At 38.9% G+C, this 20,416-nt stretch overlaps 1 protein-coding gene and 1 pseudogene across 7 annotated transcripts in view; both read left to right on the top strand.

The window, feature by feature from the left end:
• ENPP2 (ectonucleotide pyrophosphatase/phosphodiesterase 2) overlaps positions 1–20,416 on the top strand; it is a 123,619-nt gene that overhangs the window by 45,110 nt on the left and 58,093 nt on the right. For all 7 annotated transcript variants that reach the window (XM_030795467.1, XM_030795464.1, XM_030795463.1 and 4 more), the window contains 6 exons: positions 2,546–2,701; positions 7,769–7,894; positions 9,983–10,043; positions 11,743–11,840; positions 12,063–12,142; positions 12,924–13,043. In XM_030795467.1, coding sequence (XP_030651327.1) covers positions 2,546–2,701; positions 7,769–7,894; positions 9,983–10,043; positions 11,743–11,840; positions 12,063–12,142; positions 12,924–13,043 — 641 coding nt within the window. The remainder of the gene's footprint in view (positions 1–2,545; positions 2,702–7,768; positions 7,895–9,982; positions 10,044–11,742; positions 11,841–12,062; positions 12,143–12,923; positions 13,044–20,416) is intronic.
• On the top strand, positions 10,751–11,142 carry LOC105739686 (annotated as a pseudogene).

Here is a 20,416-nt window from a genome sequence, read left to right as displayed (position 1 = left end):
CTATCTTGTATTTATTCTTTAAACAACTTATTTATGTATTTTGTAGATCTTTCCATATTAGCCTACACAGATCTGACTCATTCTTTTTTTTTTTTTTTTGAGACGGAGTCTCGCTCTGTCGCCCAGGCTGGAGTGCAGTGGTGCAATGTCGGCTCACTGCAAGCTCCGCCTCCCGGGTTCATGCCATTTTCCTGCCTCAGCCTCTCCGAGTAGCTGGGACTACAGGCGCCCGCCACCACGCCCGGCTAATTTTTTTGTATTTTTAGTAGAGACGGGGTTTCACCGTGGTCTCGATCTCCTGAACTCGTGATCCGCCCGCCTCGGCCTCCCAAAGTGCTGGGATTACAAGCGTGAGCCACTGCGCCCGGCCTGACTCATTCTTTTTAAGGAGCGTGCAGTAGTCCACTTATGGTGCAAAAGTCCACTTATGGATATAGCGATTCTTTCTTTATTGATGGGAAAAACAACTTTGGTTGATTTCAGGATCTCTTTACCTGTAGTAAAAGGACTGCAATGAACAATGGACATTTTTTGTACATGTAGCTTGGCAAACTTTTGCAAATATGTGTAAATGGTAAATTTCTAGCAATAGAATTTCTGGGTGAAACATTTATAAGCATTTAAAAATGTTGATAGGTCTTTCTAAATTACATTCTACTTTACAAAAATTTTAATTCCTAGAAAGAATTATGAGGCTGTTTATATTTTCCATTTATCAGAAATTATTTTGTATATTGAGATGAGAATCTAACTTAATTATTTCTAGGCCCTACTCACTGATTGGGTCCCATCCACAACATTAATCTACTTATTTTCTAGTATCAAACTACTTTGATTATTTAACTTCAGAATATACTTTGCTATCTAGTCTTTATCAAATTACTTTTCCTTTTCAGAGGTTTTCTATTTTAAAATATTTTATTTTATTTTATTTTTTTTGAGACGGAGTCTCGCTCTGTCGCCCAGGCTGGAGTGCAGTGGTGCAATCTTGGCTCACTGCAAGCTCCGCCTCCCAGGTTCACGCCATTCTCCTGCCTCAGCCTCTCCCGAGTAGCTGGGACTACAGGCGCCCGCCACCACGCCCAGCTAATTTTTTGTATTTTTTAGTAGAGACGGGGTTTCACCGTGGTCTCAATCTTCTGACCTCGTGATCCGCCCGCCTCGGCCTCCCAAAGTGCTGGGATTACAAGCGTGAGCCACCGCGCCCGGCAAAGTATTTTATTTTTAAAAAAGCATTTAATATTCTTTCAAGTTTCATGAACTCAATATTTTTGGCTGTGATTGCATTGAGTCTTCTGGTTTGTTTGGGAAGAATTAATATTTTTATAATATTGATATTTTTACCTTTAAGGTGGTATGTCTTTCATTTTAATTAGATTATATATATATAGTTTTTTTTTCTTTAAGACGGAGTTTCACTCTGTCACCCAGGCTGGAGTGCAATAGTGCGATCTCGGCTCACTGCAACCTCTGCCTCCCAGGTTCGGGCAATTCTCCTGCCTCACCCTCCCGAGTAGCTGATATTACAGGCACCTGCCACCATGCTGGGCTAATTTTTGTATTTTTAGTAGAGACCAGATTTTACTGTGTTGGCCAGGCTGGTCTCGAACTCCTGACCTCAGATGATCCACCGACTTTGGCCTCCCAAAGTGCTGGGATTACAGGTGTGAGGCACCTCGCCCCCACCTTAATTAGATCTTAAAAAATTTTTTTTGGGTAAACTTCTCTTGTGTTCTTCATGTAGGTTCTACATACATATGATTAAATTTATACCAAATAAAATACCTAGCTATTTTATCATTTAGGCGCTATTGAGAATGAAACTTCCATTTAATTTTGAAACTATATTGTGTGCATATTACAAATTTGTGGAATTTTTATCTCACTGAATTCTTTTTTTCCCCAAATTTTAGTTGATTCTTTTGATTTCTGATATACACTTATATCATGTGAAAATATTGATGGAGGATTTTTTTGAGAAGCTGAGACTGTAGAGCTTGTATTTGTAAAACACTAGCTGAAACTGTAAAAGTCTTCTATTCCAATCTCATATATTCGTTCCGTTCTTGAAACATTTGAGCTGAATTTTCCTTGCAAAAAGTTTTGGATTTTTAAATAGGGACATGCTCTCTTGTTTCTAAGGATATAGATCAAGGTACTGTTCTCTGTGGTCATCGTTAGCACCCACAGGGGCACTAACCATCACAGATTTGCAGTAATAATAATTATAAATAGTAATTGAACAAATCACCAACACTTGTTCCTCTTTCTATATGTCTGACATGCGGCTAAGTGTTTTACATGGATTGGTTCATTTAATTCTCTTTTCAACATAGAGTTACTTTTATGAGTCCCCCACTTTCAAGATGAGGAAATCGTAGAACAAGGAAGTTGGGCAACCTGCCCAGGGTACATGGGTAGCAAGTAATGGAGCCAGTCTTCTCCTCCAGAGTCCACTGCAGCATCACACCGCACAGCTTCCCAGTGCCACCTTTCCATGGTGACACGACCACTCTCCATTGTCTTTGCCTCTTGTTCTTTGCAGTGCTATCAGACTCCCCGTGGACCAACATCTCCGGATCTTGCAAGGGCAGGTGCTTTGAACTTCAAGAGGCTGGACCTCCTGACTGTCGCTGTGACAACTTGTGTAAGAGCTATACCAGTTGCTGCCATGACTTTGATGAGCTCTGTTTGAAGACAGGTACGTAACTTAAGAGTCCTCTCTACCTTGAGGTAGATGGCTTAAAGACTGCCTGCTATTGTATGCATCCTGGAGTGGCCACCCTGCTTTGGTCTATCCAAATTGTGGATTTTAGTTTTGTTTGTTGAATGATTATTGGTTGTATGAAGAGCATACCCTATGTCAATGACCATTGTTTCCACACAAGATCCAGTAGAAGAAGGTTCTTTGCAGCTGCAGTCATGATGTGCTGGTTTTGCAAATGTTTTTTGTTTTTGTTGTTTCTTCACCTTCATCCTTTCTGTATCTTGCTGTCAATTCCCACATTCACTGCTAGGGCGTGTGGGCTAAAATTGTGTATGTTCTTTTTTATTATTTATTTATTTATTTATTTATTTATTTATTTATTTATTAAGAGAGAGCATCTCACTGTGTTGGTCAGGTTGGTCTTGAACTCCTGGCTTCAAGCAATCTTCCCGCCTGAGCCTCCCAAAGTGCTAGGATTATAGGAGTGAGCCACTGTGCCTGGCCTAATTGTGTACATTCTTAAAAAAAGATTTTTTTTTCTTGCTTATCCAGCTTCTAGCATTTGTTTTACTTCATCTTATTGTATAGTAACTGTTAGTGTGCCTGTCATTCCCTGCTGTCTGTGCAAACAGAAAATTGTTACGGAATTCTGTTTGGAGTCTCACGCTCTGGGTAGCTCTAAAATCTTCCTCCACACTTTTTGTGACTTTCTTTACATTTCTTTTATCCTGGAACAGTTATTAGGGTATACAGGCTTCTGTATGAATGCACATGAGTTGAGAAAAACACCTCTGGGGACTTCTGCCATCCCACCTACTCTGTTTTCAAAGCCCAATATTTCAGATAGGATTTTTGAGATATCTTGTAAGCTATCCACTATGCTTCTGGACAACACCATACTCAAACGATCTGAGAAAGACAACCATCAATCCTGTTCTTGACATCACCAGAAGCAGTTTCCACAGTTTCCTTGGCAGGTTATTTCTTGTTTTTGGACTTTTATGCTTAGACAATTCTTTCAAAGACCTAACTCTTACTATCATTGCTGTTAGTTTTATCTTTCACATGTTATCATTAGAAACAGATATTACTGTGTTTTGCTTAAGTGGTAGCTCTTGATTTATATGAAGTCTAACATAAACTTCCGTACTAGTTCTGATTTGTTTTCCTCCTGCGACCCTGCAATAAGAACAGCTTCATTAGGCTGTTTTTTGCAGAATCCATTTTCCAACCATTTAACCACTTTTTTGGGGGTTGCTTTCCTTTGGAACTTCTCCCAGTTTCTTTTAGTTGTGGGTCTGCAAACTAAATTGCTGAGACTATTGTCAGCTGAATGTATAGATGGAACAGATGTTCCAGCAGAGTTTTTTTGGCTCTAAAACATTATTTCAAGCCAGCAATCTGTGTTTGCTTGGCACTAAGGAATTTACTAATGTTTTATGTTTCCTCCTTACCTTGAATATCTTGTCTGTGGCATGTCATATCAAGCTACTGGATTCCTGGTCTTAGAATTCTTTGCAAAATGTAATGAATCCCTGACTCTAGCTTAGTTCTCTTTTGCATGTAGTTCATGCCTTTGTTCCTCAATTTATTAAGGATGGGATATAATAATATCTTATAGTCCGTTTCCCTGTGTACAAAGATAACATATCCTGTATGTGAAGGAATCAAATATCAAATAATAATAAAAGGATGAAGAGAAAAACAAAAGGCTCTGAGATTCTCCTTTGCTGAGGGAGCACTGCCTAGAAAAAACCACAATGTTTCAGTGAAACTTTGATAACTCTGTGTGTGTGTGTTTTCAGTATGTATCTATGTGTATATGTGCACTTTTCCAACTGTGTGTATATATATGCATGTGTGCGAAAGTATCTGTATTAATAAATCTTTATACACATCATCCTTTTGAATGGCTACACAATATTCCATTGAACTGTTGCAACCTAATTCACTAAGTAATTAAATGAATATTTCCCCGAGTTTTGCTATTATGAATGATGTATCAATGAATATAATTTATGCGTATTCATACTTTTGCCTATTTTCCTTAAGATAAATTTTTGGAAGTGGGATTTTGGGGTCAAAGTATATATGCATTTTTTAAATTTAAATATACGTTACTAAATTATACTTCTGAAAGTTTATGTTTCTACCAAAGGACACAAGGGCATTTCATCATCACTTCCTTTTCAGCATTGAATACTCTTATTTTTAAAAATATTTTAAAAATAATCTGGTAGGTGACCTCCTCCTTATTTTCCAATAAGGTTAAATATTTTTTATGTTTATTCCCATGTTTGCTTTGAAAATTACACAGATGACTGACTTGTCCTTTGTGTGTAGTTCACTTTAAACTCTGGATTTATTTTTTATTTCATTCGTACATAAAGACAATAGTTCCTCAATAAACATAGCTTATTAATAATGATATTCTTTTGTAAGTAATGTAGATGTGATTTTCTTATGGAATTAGGAGTGGAATAAAAGTTTATTTGTGGATAGAATCACCTTGAATTGAAAAAACTCCACAATATCTATAGTCAAAGCAACCTTAGAAAATTGCTCATCATTGGGAAGAGCAGGTCATGGGAAAAGCAATTCTAAGCACTTAATCTCCTCGAGAAGAGATAGGAATGGAAACGGGATATTAAAAAATCAGAACGGCTGGGCATGGTGGCACACGCCTGTAATCTCAGCATTTTGGGAGGCTGAGGGAGGCGGATCACTTGAGGTCAGGAGTTTGAGATCAGCCTGGCCAGCATGATGAAACCCCATCCCTACTAAAAATACAAAAATTACCCAGATATGGCGGGAGGCGCCTGTAATCCCAGTTTCTTGGGAGGCTGAGTCAGGAGAATCACTTGAACCTGAAAGGTAGAGGTTGCAGTGAGCTGAGATTGCACCACTGCACTCCAGCCTGGGCGACAGAGCTAGACTCTGTCTCAAAAAAACAACACAAAACAACAAAAAATATTAGAGAGCAGAATCAGGATGCAAAGGTAATTCTAAAAAGAATAAAATTAAATAGTAGTTGCATGGTTTTCTGGCTAATGATTTACCAAAAGGGGCAGGGGTAGCACTTATGCCAAACAACTAATATCTCTCTTTTTTTTTTCTTTCGAGATGGAGTCTCCCCCTGTCGCCCGTGCTGGAGTGCAATGGCGTGATCTTGGCTCACTGCAACCTCTGCCTCTCGGGTTCAAGCGATTCTCCTGCCTCAGCCTCCTGACTAGCTGGGATTACAGGCATGCACCACCATGACCGGCTAATTTTTTGTATCTTTAGTAGAGATGGGGTTTCACCATGTTGGCCAGGCTGATCTCAAACTCCTGACCTCATGATCAGCCCGCCTCGGCCTCCCAAAGTGCTGGGATTACAGGCATGAGCCACTGAGCCCAGCCCATAATATCTCTTTATTAATGTATTCACCTAATAATAGTTTCTCTTGGTAGAATATTACTAAGAGGCAGGATTGCTTTCAAAATCATTCTTTTCCACTTATCACATATTTTAAGAGATAAAGACCTGAAGTGTTCATTTAGCTCAGTGACACCTTTCTTGACCATTCTACTTCCTGCAGTAGCACCTATTTCACCCTGTCTTTCTCTATCAATGCCACCTGTTACTTCCTTCACAACACTTGGCACAAGCTGAAATGATCTTGCTTATTGGTTTACTTGCCTAAGATCTGTCTTTTCCAATTGGAATGTAAGCTCCACGAAGACAGACCTAGTCTCTCCTGTTCTTTATGACATCCTGGCACCGAGAACACGGAAAACACGGTGTAAGAGTCAATGAGTAAATGAATTAACTATGAAAGTTCTCAATAGAGTAGTTCTGAATTTAAAGAGTTATATTTTATCTCCATGGTCATTTTCAACTTAATTTAATACGTATTGATTGTACACCTAGCATGTGCCAGGCACAGTCTCCCAGGCTTACAGTCTGCCACTGGAAATAGAAGAGCGAAGAGAGATGTGTCACTTTTCCTGCCGTGGTGCTTATACTCTAGCAGATGAAAAAGTCAAAAAACACAGCACTCCTTTTAAAATAGAAAGGTTATTTTTCTGAATGTAAGAATTAAGCAGTGAGCTCTCAATCAGGTACGCTCAGAGGGAAATCTGTAACCCATTTACTTGGCTTGTTGAAAGTAGGAACTCTGACCTGTCATTGTAGGTAGGACCACACTGGGTCAGTGGTTAGAATCTTGAGCAAATATTGTAATGCCCCCTTTATACTCTTCACATCCTATTTAGGACTTTAACCTCCAGGTGCAGATAGAAACCATGTAGTTGTCCTGTTATTTGTGTTTGAATCACACTGATTAATGCTAAGCACAGCTACTTTAGGCTAGGTGCTGTGGCTCATGCCTGTAATCCCAGCACATTGGGAGGCCAAGGCGGGAGGATCATCTGAGGTCAGGAGTTTGAGACCAGCCTGGCCAACATGGTGAAACCCTGTCTCTACTAAAAATACAAGAATTAGCCAGGTGTGGTGGCATATGTTGGTAATCCCAGCTACTCAGGAGGCTGAGGCGGGATAATTGCTTGAACAAGGGAGGCGGAGGTTATGGTGAGCCGAGATTGCGCCACGGCACTCCAGACTGGGCAAGAGAGCAAGACTCTGTCAAAAATAAATAAATAAATAAGTAAAATAAAAATAAAGCTAAGCACACCCACTTCAGAAAGTAAAAGAGCCAAGCTATAGAGGCTGTCCCTACAACAATAGATAGCCCTATCATAAACCTTTGATGCCATAAATTTGTTGGGTCCTTTAGGACAATTCAAGAATGGTAGGGATACTTGCTTGCCTTTCAGGGCCCCATTTTTCCAAAGGAACCCAATTGCATTTTGATGTTGTTCTCTGATTTGAAAACTTAGAAATTCAAGTTATCTGTAAGTTCTCCAAATGTCCTCTGGGCCTCCAGCCAACTCAAATTTCACAAGCACAGTAAATGATGTGAGATTTTAGCTCTCTTCATTGGAAATCCTGTAAGCAATTGTGGCTTCTTTCATTTGGTTAGTGTGCAGCAGTGAAAATGTTTTATTGGGATGATTTTAGCCCGTGGCTGGGAGTGTACTAAGGACAGATGTGGAGAAGTCAGAAATGAAGAAAATGCCTGTCACTGCTCGGAGGACTGCTTGGCCAGGGGAGACTGCTGTACCAATTACCACGTGGTTTGCAAAGGTACGTGTTTCTTTGGATTGGCCTGAGCTTTAAAAGAATAAAAACTGGAGGTGCTCCAGGAGATCCTGGATGCTAGGAATAGACCACATTGGATATGAGTTTGGGAGGAAGGAATGAATTGTCCTTTTTAATTTCTCATGCTTCTTCATTAGTTTTGCTACTCTGCATTTCACTGATCTAAAGTAACAAGGGAAGAAACCAGAATTTCTTAATTAGACAGAACCATAATAATGAAGAGATTTCTAAATTTCCTGTCTTGGTTTTCGGTCAAATTTTCTAGAAGCAGAGCCTGAGACAGGAATTTGGTACATGCAGTTTATTGAGGAAATGGATATGTTACACGAAAACCATGTTGGAGGAAAGGGAAGCAGGATAGGGAAGTAGGAGTGTGGAGAGACAAGTGAGGACGTGCTCTCAGTTAGCCTCGCCTCCCTCTATTGCTTGCTCTGAAAAGTAAATCCAAGTCACTACTCTTGAGGCAAGGAGCCAGGGCTTTTTTATCCACTGGATGTACGCTGTTCACCAAGGCATTGGCAACTGCCCAGGGATGCGGGTACTTGCTGGTAAAGGGGATGAGGGGGCCAGCATTTCCTGTTACACCCCAAAGCCATATATGCATGAGTGTTTTCTTTGTCTGGTTGATTGTGGAATATGATGCTTTTATTCCAATAATTAACAATAGTCAATGGACTACAGAAAATATAAAAGGTGCAGTTACTCTCTTTAATGGGTTTAAGTTGCCATGCAACCCACTTATAGAAGTTGATGGGAAGATCCAAGAATCTTTATCTATTGTTTGTAAGTCACTTTTTAAATTTCGAAGTCAAGTCCTTTTCATTATCTCTGATGTGGAACATTTAAGAAGTTCATTAAAAGATTTCAGGAAAAAAATCAAGTCAGTTCTGCAATATGTAAGGTGTTTAGTTGTGGCAAGAGGGTGTTATATTAATATATTTGAAGAATTTCCCCATACCCAAACAATTATTGTATTGTTAATTTCCCCTACCCAATAATTATGCTTTTATTTTGAAGCATAAAATTGGTTGAGAATTTATTTCCCTTTCCTTTTGAATTTTCCTGTGTAGTAAGTGTACCAGGAAGCCACAAAGGCTGTTAGAAATAAATTTTTTTTTAAAAAAAGAAGCCCTTGGTATCATTGATCATTGAATCATTAAGCATTGGCTTTTACTGTTTTAAAATTCTAGTTTCAGTACTTTTGTGAGGCCCACATGTGTGCTCTGGGTTATTATACGTGTAGTAAATCTTCTTTATTTTAAGGAATATAGTAGTTACCCCATTGTCCAGTAGTTAGAGTCTTATTGACCAGAGAAGATTTCCAGTTCTCTTTACATGGGAGCAATTTCTTCAATGTGTTGGTTACAAATTTTACTTCTGTTCAGGACATGTAACTTTTGATTGTCTTAAAATAATTTAAGGCATATTCTTTTTGATAATTTTTATTTTCTTCAAAAGAAAGCTTATTTTTTTTATCTGAGGCCTTTTCTGTTCTCCATTCTCGATATTATGCTCTTAGATCTTGGTGGAAGATAAAAAGTGAAATTTAGCATTTTTTTCTTTCTAAATTCAAGGGCTGTATGGAGATTTATTGGCAAATAATCTTTCTATTGTAATCTTCCACTTATTATCTCTGTAGATTCTAAGCCTTTTTTTTTTTTTAGCATCTAAAGGGAAGTTTTGCCATGCTTTCTATGGCTTTGAGATCTCCAGCAGTGGAGAAAAGAATGTTCCATCTAATGACCAAACAGTTTATTTCTGGAGGGATACAAACATGAAATTTTGTTCACTGACGCCACTGGTTTTTTTAATCTACAAACCATTTAGACTCGGAAGGCTCAAATAAACACCTCACCACTTGTGGTTATTAAATCTTAGCTTTCCCATCATGTATGGGTGTACTTTATAAGCCAAACCAGACACTAGATTTTTTTTTCAGAATTTTTTTTTTTTTTTTTTGGTGATATCCCGTAAAGAAAGTATCAAACAGGACACAGATCCCGGAATTGTGAGCTTCAAGGCATGGCATTTGTAATTAGATTCAACAATACATTTACCCATTTTTCCTTATAGGAGAGTCCCATTGGGTTGATGATGACTGTGAGGAAATAAAGGCCCCAGAATGCCCTGCAGGGTGAGTGTATTTTATGACTATTTTGAAGTTTGATGTATTAGCTGATAAACTCTCACAGGAAATGAAAAGAGAAGTATTTAGAAACAATGTGGGACTGAAATCCTCTTGTACAGGCAAACTTATGAATACTTAGGAGTAATTCGTGTGTCGAAAGGTCGAAGGTACGTCTTGAAATGGTGATAGTTTTCTTCCCCCCAGTTTTCTCCAATCACCTCTGCACATATTGGGGTCTGAACATCCCCTATATTCCATCTCAGCTGAAGATTTTACAAAGTGCATCTGAATGTTTTGGCTAAGACTTTTTTTCAGTATTGTTTTTTCTGGAGTTCTTGTTTTGCCTATTTTGCGGGGGGTGGGGAATGAAAGAGGAAGCCTAGAGAACCTTTAAAACTATGCTATCCAATAAGTAATTATTACTTATTGATTACACACCTGTAATCCCAGCACTTTGGGAGGCTGAGGCGGGCATATCATTTGAGGTTAGGAGTTTGAGACCAGCCTGGCCAGCATGGTGACACCCTGCCTCTACTAAAAAAAAATACAAAAAAAATTAGCCAGCACTTGTAATCCCAGCTACTTGGGAGGCAGAGGCATGAGAGTCGCTTGAACCCAGGAGACAGAGGTTGCAGTGAGCCCAGATTGTGCCACTGGACTCCAGCCTGGATGAAAAGACACCCTCTAAAAAAAAAAAAAAAAAAAAAAAAAAAGGCATCCAAGGCAGTGGGACATCTGGCGTCTGAATGGGAACCTTTATAGCACCAGCGACCAAAGAGAGAATTAAATATGGGTGACATTGAAAAAGGCAAGAGCATTTTTGTTCAGAAGTGTGCCCAGTTCCACACTGTTGAAAAGGGAGGCAAACACATGGCTGGGTCAAACCTCCATGGTCTCTTTGCGGAGAAGACAGATCAGGCCATTGGATTCTCTTATACAGAGGCCCATAAGAACAAAAGCATCACCTGGGGAGAGGATACACTCAATGGAGTATTTGGAGAATCCCAAGAAGCACATCCCCGGAACAAAAATGATCTTCGCAGACATGAAGAACAAGGCAGAAAGGGCAGCCTTGTTAGCTAATCTCAAAAAAAGCTACCAATGAATAATAACAGGTCACTGTGTTATTTGTTACAAAACAGAAATGTTTCATGACTTTTTCATTTGTACCATAACTTAACAGATCTCATGCACAAGAATTCAGATAATGAATGACTGACAGAATATTTTTATTGGGAAGTCTTGATTTAACTACGACTGGCTTGTGGTTAAATGGTTAAATGAATATGTTTGGTTTTTTTATTTTATTTTATTTTTTTGAGATGGAGTTTCGCTCTTGTCACCCAGGCTGAAGTGCAATGGTGCGATCTCAGCTCACTGCAACATCCGTCTCCCCTGTTCAAGTGATTCTCCTGCCTCAGCATCCCAAGTAGCTGGGATTACAGGTGCCCGCCACCACGCCCAGCTAATTTTTGTATTTGTAGTAGAGACGGGGTTTTACTGTGTTGACCAGGCTGGTCTCAAACTCCTGACCTCAGGTGATCAGCCCGCCTCGGACTCCCAAAGTGCTGGGATTATAAGTGTAAGCCACCGCTCCCGGCTGAAATTTTTTCTTGGAAATTATTGCTCCCATTATTAAGAATCACTAGGCGTAATGGCAACTCTGTGGCAATGTTTCTAAAAGCTTAATGTGTTACTGTTTAAGGTTTGTTCGCCCTCCATTAATCATCTTCTCCGTGGATGGCTTCCGCGCATCATACATGAAGAAAGGCAGCAAAGTCATGCCTAATATTGAAAAACTAAGTAAGTAATTTCCATAATCTGTGTTCTTATCTGTAATCCAGGATCTCCACAGTAACCAGTGGGCTGTGGGCTTTGAGATCTATGGGCATGTAGTTTTAAATGTGTTTTATTATTTGAAATACAGAAGTGAAGGTAACACGTGTCTGAGTGTTTACAAAATGGATTTTCTATAAGCAATTCCTGTTGGTTCTCTTGTTCTAATATTTGCAATTATCTTTCCAGGGTCGTGTGGCACACATTCTCCCTACATGAGGCCGGTGTACCCAACTAAAACCTTTCCTAACTTATATACTTTGGCCACTGTAAGTATTTTTTCAAATGATACACATTCAAAGGGCTGATTTCATCCTGGAATGACTTTAAAGGGGAGACTTTACTTTTAGAACGTGTTCCTTAGTGCTCAAACAAAATCTTTCTGTTTTCCATCTTATCTGGGTCATTTGTTCACAGCAAATGCCTTTTACAAGTTTGTGGGTGATTGAACTTCATTCCAACTTTAAAGCTGAAACCTTTTTTCAGGTGCAGTTCTGTTTGAACACATACATTAAACTTCTCTCAAATACCAGAGGGTCTATTGTTTATTTTCTGAATTTGCAAATAAAAATATTGACTTCAGGGCTATGTTTTAATTTTCAGGTACTTCAAATTCTACCACTCTTTCTTCTTTAAAACATAGTTTATTTATTTATTTTTTTATTGATTTGGGGAGCAATAGAATTTAGAAAGAAAGAAAAGCGTATTTAGAAATAGAAGCTTCTTTGGAGGCACATGTATACATTCCAAACTAAAGGTGAATTTATTGTAATAAAAATTATTGTCATCTTCTTAAATTACAGTAGTAAAAAACCCCAATATTAAATTTCTTATAATCATATTAAGTTTCTCAGATGGCTTATAATTTGTCCCATAGATATTATTCATGTTTGCTCAAACAGATACACAGTGAAGGTTATATATGTCTTATATAATTTTGGAAATTAAGTATTGCTATAAAACCTTCTATGCTAAGAAAATTTATACTAGAACTAATGTATATCGATTATTGTATTGTTATTTTAACAATAAATTTGCTTTTACAAAAAGGGGCTATATCCAGAATCACATGGAATTGTTGGCAATTCAATGTATGATCCTGTATTTGATGCCACTTTTCATCTGCGAGGGCGAGAGAAATTTAATCATAGATGGTGGGGAGGTCAGCCGGTAAGTTTTGCATTTATTGTGTGTTCATGTGTTGAGACATTTCATCCCCAAATTTGTTAGATGTGGAAAAAATGCATATAATTTCCTCATACTTGGCAATGTTTCTGTCTTTTGATACTTTTAATATACATACAAACATGAAATATGTGTATATATGCATTATATATGTATATATGTATCTGATATATGCATATATATTATGTATATATGTATGTATACATACGTATGTGCACATAGAATATACATGTATGTATAAATATATGTATGTGTCTCTGTGTGTATATATGCGTGCATGTTTGTGAGGCTATGATTATAAAAGTGAGATGAAGAGTGTCTTCCCTAGGATTATGGTGGTGACAATGGTGATGAGGTGAATTTCAGAACCATTTTGACAAAGAAATAGTCAGATCTCATTGATTTCCCAGATTTAGGGGTATAATAAAAAACAGAAGTGTATGACTGTGACTTCCCCAATATGTTAGCCCTGATGCTATAATAACAGAAACGGGGAAACTTGCTGAAAAAAGGGAACTCACTGAAATCCACAGTAAATTCATGAATTTTTTTATTTAATCTATTTTTTAAAAATCATGGAAGTTAAATATAAAAAGCAGAATTCTACCTTGATACTGAAATAGCAAATTAATACTTTGAAAAGAAATCACCCTGTTTACTTCAGATCAAATGACTGGGCAGAAAATAAAAAGGGTTGTAGGTGGCTTTCTACCTAATGTTTTTCCTGTGACCGTGTGTATGGTTATGCAACTTGCTTTGGTCAGACATGAGCAAAGCAGCATAAAGCCACAGTTGTTGAATGTGCAGAGCTGGGCTGAAGTGTACAAGCTTCTGGCCAGAAGTATCAGAATCACCTAGGAACATATCCCAGGGCACACAGGCAATCAGAAACATGTAGAAGTAAGATGGTAAGTGGTTCCATCTCATGCCAATTCTGATTGGGGACAGTGGCTTCCTGGAGCACTGGTTAGAGAAGAGGGCTGGGAGAACTTTGTGCACTCAACCGTGGCATGACTGGTGGGCAGTGTCTGCACACATCCATGTATCCACTATGCCTCAATGATCTTGTACCTGGAAATGTTTGCTGCAGTTTATGGACAAAATAAGTACTATAAATAGAAATTTTTTCTTAAGGTATCTCACTTTAAGAAAAGGTCATTTGTGATCAAAATATTTATATTGCATAATAGGTAAATCAGTATGCAAGGATAAATATGAGCTTTTTATTAAAAAAATAAACATCAGAAGACTTCTTGTACATCTGCAGAAAAGTTTCCTCATAATAGATGTTCTGATTCTGCTGTCTTTATTCAGGCTGGACTCCCAGAAGTCCATAATGGCCTAGGGTGTGATCATAGTGAAATCTGTTGACAGGGTGGATTTTTTCAAAGTTTATGATAGGGGAATATTTTATGAGTAAACAAAATGATTGAAATTAGAGCTCCATTAAGCTTTCACTAGTGAGTCTTTTATATTAATTTGATCATGGAAGCAAACTTACTTAAAGAACCTTAAAGGATTAGAGATAAATAGTAATTTTATCAAATTGGATCACCTTACACCAAGTGTTGACATAAGGTTTGCTTTGGGTTAGGATGACTCAGAAGAAGATGAGGCCACATATTCATTAACTTCTGTAAAAGCGGAGCAGAGGAAATGCTGTTAACCTCCCCAATGAAGTGAAGTCTCTGTTTCAACTCTGTTTACCCATTTCCTCACTAACTCCCAAAGTTGACGCATCTGACCAAGTTTAGTACTCTCCTCATGCTGACCAAGATTTGTGGTGAAACTGACTAGTGTTTCTGTCATCTTGGGCAAGATGGCCACCGTAAGAATTCCTAGGAGGAGCTGGGCACGGTGGCTCAGCACTTTGGGAGGCTGAGGCGGGTGGATCACGGGGTCAGGAATTTGAGACCAGTCTGGCCAACGTAGTGAAACTCCATCTCTACTAAAAATACAAAAAATTAGCCAGGTTTGGTGGTGGGCGCCTGTAATCCTAGCTACTCAGGAGGCTGAGGCAGGAAAATTGCTTGAACCAGGAGGTGGAGGTTGCAGTGAGTTGAGATCGCACCATTGCACTCCAGCCTGGGTGACAGTGCGAGACTCCATCTCAAAAAAAAAAAAAGAATTCCCAGGAGCATAGTAACTACAATTTAAAAACACATTTTATTGAAATTTGGCATATTGGAAAAACATATAGACAAAGTATTGTTCTATTCTATTATACAGTAGGGTGTTCTATTATACAGTAGAGTGACTATAGCAAATAACAATGTAGTGTATTTAAGATAGAAAATTTTAAATGTTGTCACCAAAAAGAAATGATAAATGTTTAAAGTTATGGATATGGTAATTACCGTGATTTGATCATTACACAATGTATACATGCATTGAAACATCACACTGTATCCCATAAATATGCACAATTATTATATCTGTTATAAATAAAAAGTAATTAATTAAAAAGAAACTTTAGTCAAAGTATAAGAATATAAGCAACTAAAAGTACTATAAGAAAAAAATTAATGAATATTCTACAAGCATTTATACCATCCTCTCAGAGGCTTCCACATTTTAAAATCACCAGTGAAAAAATATTTATAAAAGTCTTATAAATTTTTATACATTTATAAGAGAAAATATTTATACAAATCTTAGATTGATAATTAAATTAAACTCAATTTATTTTTACTGAGGGACTAAACCATGCAAGACATTTAGCCAAATGGCATAGGGGTCAGATTTCATGGTGAATAAAAGCCACTTCTTGTCTTAGCATAAACTCCAGTAGATGGGATGAGTCAATTGTACAATGGCCATTTGAAAATTTGAATCTAACTAGGCGTCTTCCAAAAATAATTTAATTTAGTCTTTTATAATTTAATTTAATCTTTTTTTTTCAGCCTTGATATAGCCAATTAAACAAAGTCTAATCTGCTTTTAATTTGCTAATACTCAGCATGCACTGCTAGAAGCAGTCATTTGCTGTAGGACCCTACATTTCTCATATGTAGTTTAATGGAGTTCCTTAAGTTGGTTGGTTTCTTTGGAAATTCTCTCTGCTACCGTCCTGCAATTTCTAATACAAAGATACTTCCATGGGATTGTTCCCTGTTCAGTTTAAATCTGGATTCTCAGCAATGGGAGGAATGAATGGGATTCCTAGGAGTTGACTAAATGTGGAGATTTGAGAAACAAGTCTAATACCCCATCACGATCCAAGTCCTCTGAAGTCAGCATTTCTGGAGTAAGGTGTTTCTAAGAGGAGCAGATTATTATTTTTAAAAAAATTATTATTATCGTTTTTAATGAGACAAGGTCTCAGTATAGTCACTCAGGCTGGAGTGCAGTGGCATGATTTTGGCTCACTGCAGTCTCAGCTCAAGCAACCCTCCCACCTCAGCCTCCTGAGCAGGTGGGACTATAGGCAGACACTACCATGCCTGGCTAATTTTCGTATCCTTTGTAGAGACAGCATTTCGCCTTGTTGCCCAGGATTGTCTCCAACTTCTGAGCTCAAGCGAGCTGCCTGCCTCAGCCTCCCAAAGTCTTGGGATTACAGGTGTGATCCCAACTGCAACTGTCCAGCAGATGCATTCTTATCACTTAAGTTGCTTAACGTAGAATTGCTCTCTGCCAGTATTGGTGACACAATGAGTTGGAACAGAAACCATTTTAGTGAATGACTGCAGTGTAAAAATGCAAGAAATGTGTGTTTAAGACAGAGACAGCAAGGAGAAGAAGAATGACACAGAATAGGGGTGACTTTCCAGGCCAAAAGGGATTGACTTGATGGAAAGTACAAGTCATTGCTAACCTCTTTTTATCTGTTTTATTGTCCTGATAAAGGGACAATATTTCTTTTCAGGAACATTTAACCTATTCTTTATTCAGTTGTTTCTTTTCCATATACTACCATAGACCTGCAGTTTTTTCTCTTGGTGCTGTATCCAAATGTACCTAGTTAGGGCGAGCTCTGCTTACCTGGAGCCTTTGCTTACCAGCCTCTTATTTTTCTTCCAAATTTCAGCTGAAGTGTCTGTCCCCAGGAGGCCTTCCTTCCCCCAGCATTTCCAGCTCTGGCTAAGCAAAGTGACTGTCCTTTGGGCTTTTATATTTTTTCTATCATAAATTTGACAACCTCTTTTTATTTTTATTTTTTTGAGACAGAGTTTTGCTCTGTCGCCCAGGCTGGAGGGCAGTGGCACAGTCTCGGCTCACAGCAACCTCCGCCTCCCGGGTTCAAGTGATTCTCGTACCTCTACCTCCTGAGTAGCTGGGATTACAGGCACGTGCCACCATGCCTAGATAAATTTTTTTTTGTATTTTTAGTAGAGATGGAGTTTCACTATGTCAACCAGGCTCTTGAACTCCTGACCTCAAGTGATCTGCCTGCCTTGGCCTCCCAAAGTGCTGGGATTACAGGTGTGAGCCACCGCGCCCAGCCTGACCACCTCCTGTTGAAGTTGGTTATTCACAGGTCTGCTTTACATTGTGGGTCCCATGCAGGTAGGGACTTGGTGTATTTCTGTTTTGAAGACCCAATCTAGAGCCTGGCTCCGCTATTGTGTTTTGGATGGAACTGTTCTTTGCTTCCTTCGGGGGCATGTTTGGCCTGTGCTTCCCCTAGGGTAGGTGGCCTTAAGGACAGCACTCCATCTCAGCCTGGGCAGCTCCTGGCCACTTGCCAACAGCTTCCTCACTCACCTCCTTCTGGCTCTAATCACATGGAAACCAGCTGTATTGGGCCGCAGTCTCTTCTGCTGCCTCCCCCAACCCTCACATCCTTAATTTGTTCTGATTCTCAGCGATTGATCCGCTGAAGCAAGTGCCCCACCCTGGTCTCCTAGAATTCTGTTTATCCTAGCTCAATGCTTTTGAATGCAAAGGAATTATTTCCCTTCAGGAACTGCTAGAAAGACGACACTAGTGGTTTACGTTTTTTGAAAAAATGTTTTTGGGTAATATTTTTCTTTTTCCAAACTTCTCCTTTTCTCCCAAAGCTACATGCTGAATTTGAGAAAGTGTTGAATTTCATTTTTAACCCACTTGGTTCCTGTGGAGGAAGCCTTTTTGATTCCTAATAAATAGCATATCACAAGATACAATATCATTCCCATTTGTCCCCTTTTCACAAAGCAGCATCTAGGACACAAATGTTGAAAGCTGGGCCTCCAGATAAAGGAAAGCAATGCAGGGAGTTTTGGGATTAGAGGGAGAAAGCCCAAACCCAGTGTTTTCTTAAGCTTATTTTTTTAGCTGTGTGATATTTATTTATTTATTTATTTAAAGACAGAATCTCACTCTCTTATCCAGGCTGGAGTGCAGTGGTGCAGTCTCAGCTCACTACAACCTCTGCCTCCCAGGTTTAAGCAATTCTCCTGCCTCAGCCTCCTGACTAGCTGGGATTACAGGTGCCCATCATGACGCCTGGCTGATTTTTGTATCTTTAGTAGAGACGGGTTTCACCATGTTGGCCAGGCTGGTCTCGAACTCCTGACCTCAGGTAATCCACCCTCCCTCGGCCTCCTAAAGTGCTGGGATTATAGGCGTGAGCCACCGCACCTGGCCTGATTTTTTTTTTTTTAAACCACCCTCTGAAGAAATTTATATTGCATTCAAATTCAGAGAAATTTTAACACTTATATCTCTAAATTGACAAGGAACCGGGAAGCTTCTCTCTCTCTCTCTCTCTCTTTTTTATAACTTTATTGGCTTGTATTCACTTTTCTTCTTCTGGACAAATATTTTAGTGCCTTTTTTTTCCCTCTTGGGAAAATATGCTTTTCATTTTGAGTATTTTATCTTTTTTGTTCAGTTTTTATACCTTTCTGATCATGCTCTCAATTTTCTTTTTGAAAATGTGGTCAACCTGACTTTTACCAAGAAACAGGCAGAATTTTTCTGCTTTTTGATTTTTTTAGAAGAAATACAAATTTTACCTTTAAATTGCCTCCATCGTTTACACTGTATGCTTCTAAGAACACTGTTTTTTAAAACTGTTTTTTTTTCTGATTACAAATAAGTTGATTGTCACTGTAAAATTGTTGGAAAGTATAGAAAAATATAAAGAACAAATGATCTTAATTTTGCCATCATAATAATTTTAACATACCCTGTCATTTCCACTCTGTGTGCTCCTTCCTTTTGACACTGCAAAGATTTCTTCCAGTGATCTTTTTTCCCTGAGGATTACTGAGTTAAATTAACTCTCAGAACTTCCTGTTGCCCTGATAATGCCAACGTCAGCATGTATTCTACAGTATAATTTTTGAAAGTGCAGGGTCATTATTTGACAAATTTGTATTAACAATTTGTTTTCCTTTAGGAAACTCCATATTAATCTTAAATTTCATAGATGCCAAATATTGCCTAGTATAATCTCCTTGGAAATAGCAAGGCAGTACATGTAGGAAGTTGTTTGGATATGGAATATGCTAAGATTGTATATGTGCAATTAAAATAAGTATGAAAATAGGTCCCTTAATATAAGGAAATGACCTCTTTGGGAACTGGCATGGTTTTATTTATTTTTTATTTTTTATTTTTATTTTATTTTATTTTTTTTTGAGATGGAGTCTTGCTCTGTGGCCCAGGCTGGAGTGCAGTGGCGTGATCTCGGCTCACTGCAAGCTCCGCCTCCTGGGTTAATGCCATTCTCCTGCTTCAGCCTCCCGAGTAGCTGGGACTACAGGCGCCTGCCACCACGCCCAGCTAATTTTTTGTATTTTTTAGTAGAGACGGGGTTTCACCGTGTTAACCAGGATGGTCTCGATCTCCTGACCTCGTGATCTGCCTGCCTTGGCCTCCCAAAGTGCTGGGATTACAGGCGTGAGCCACCACACCCAGCAGGAACTGGCATGGTTTTATAGTGTGTCCAGCACTTCACTTGAGCTCATCTTCTTGCTGGTGGAGGTGCTGTAACAAGAATGAATGAAAGTCCAGGACACATTCTGAACCCTGGTTGGGCTGGGGTTCCTGGAGGATGCCAGAATTTGTCTTTAAAGCAGAAAGAGCTTTGGACTAAATGGAGTGAAGGGCTCTCAGAGCAATCTGAGATTCTTACGTCTCCAAACATCCCAGGGAACCAAAAGTCTGGCCAAGAAGGTCTGGTCCCTCAGAGCCGTGTGAATAGGATGAGGCCCCTACCTCTCCCAGGCTGATGAAATTCACGAGCAGCTCAGAACCCACAGACTGGAGTGCTCTGTACGTTCTCCTGCCCCATCCCTCATCTGCCAGCTACAGTAGCTGTGAGTTTGGGGCTGAGGATTTTTAGAGGCTCCAAGGGGTCTGGAACCCTTTTCAAGCTTTCCCAGGGGAGGTATACCAGATGATTTTGAAACAATGGTTAAGCTCCT

Source organism: Nomascus leucogenys, chromosome 16 (genome assembly GCF_006542625.1).
Source record: "Nomascus leucogenys isolate Asia chromosome 16, Asia_NLE_v1, whole genome shotgun sequence".
NCBI classification, from domain to species: Eukaryota; Metazoa; Chordata; class Mammalia; order Primates; family Hylobatidae; genus Nomascus; species Nomascus leucogenys.
The sequence above is the reverse complement of the archived record's forward strand: the minus strand, read 5'-3'. Positions and strand labels throughout refer to the sequence as shown.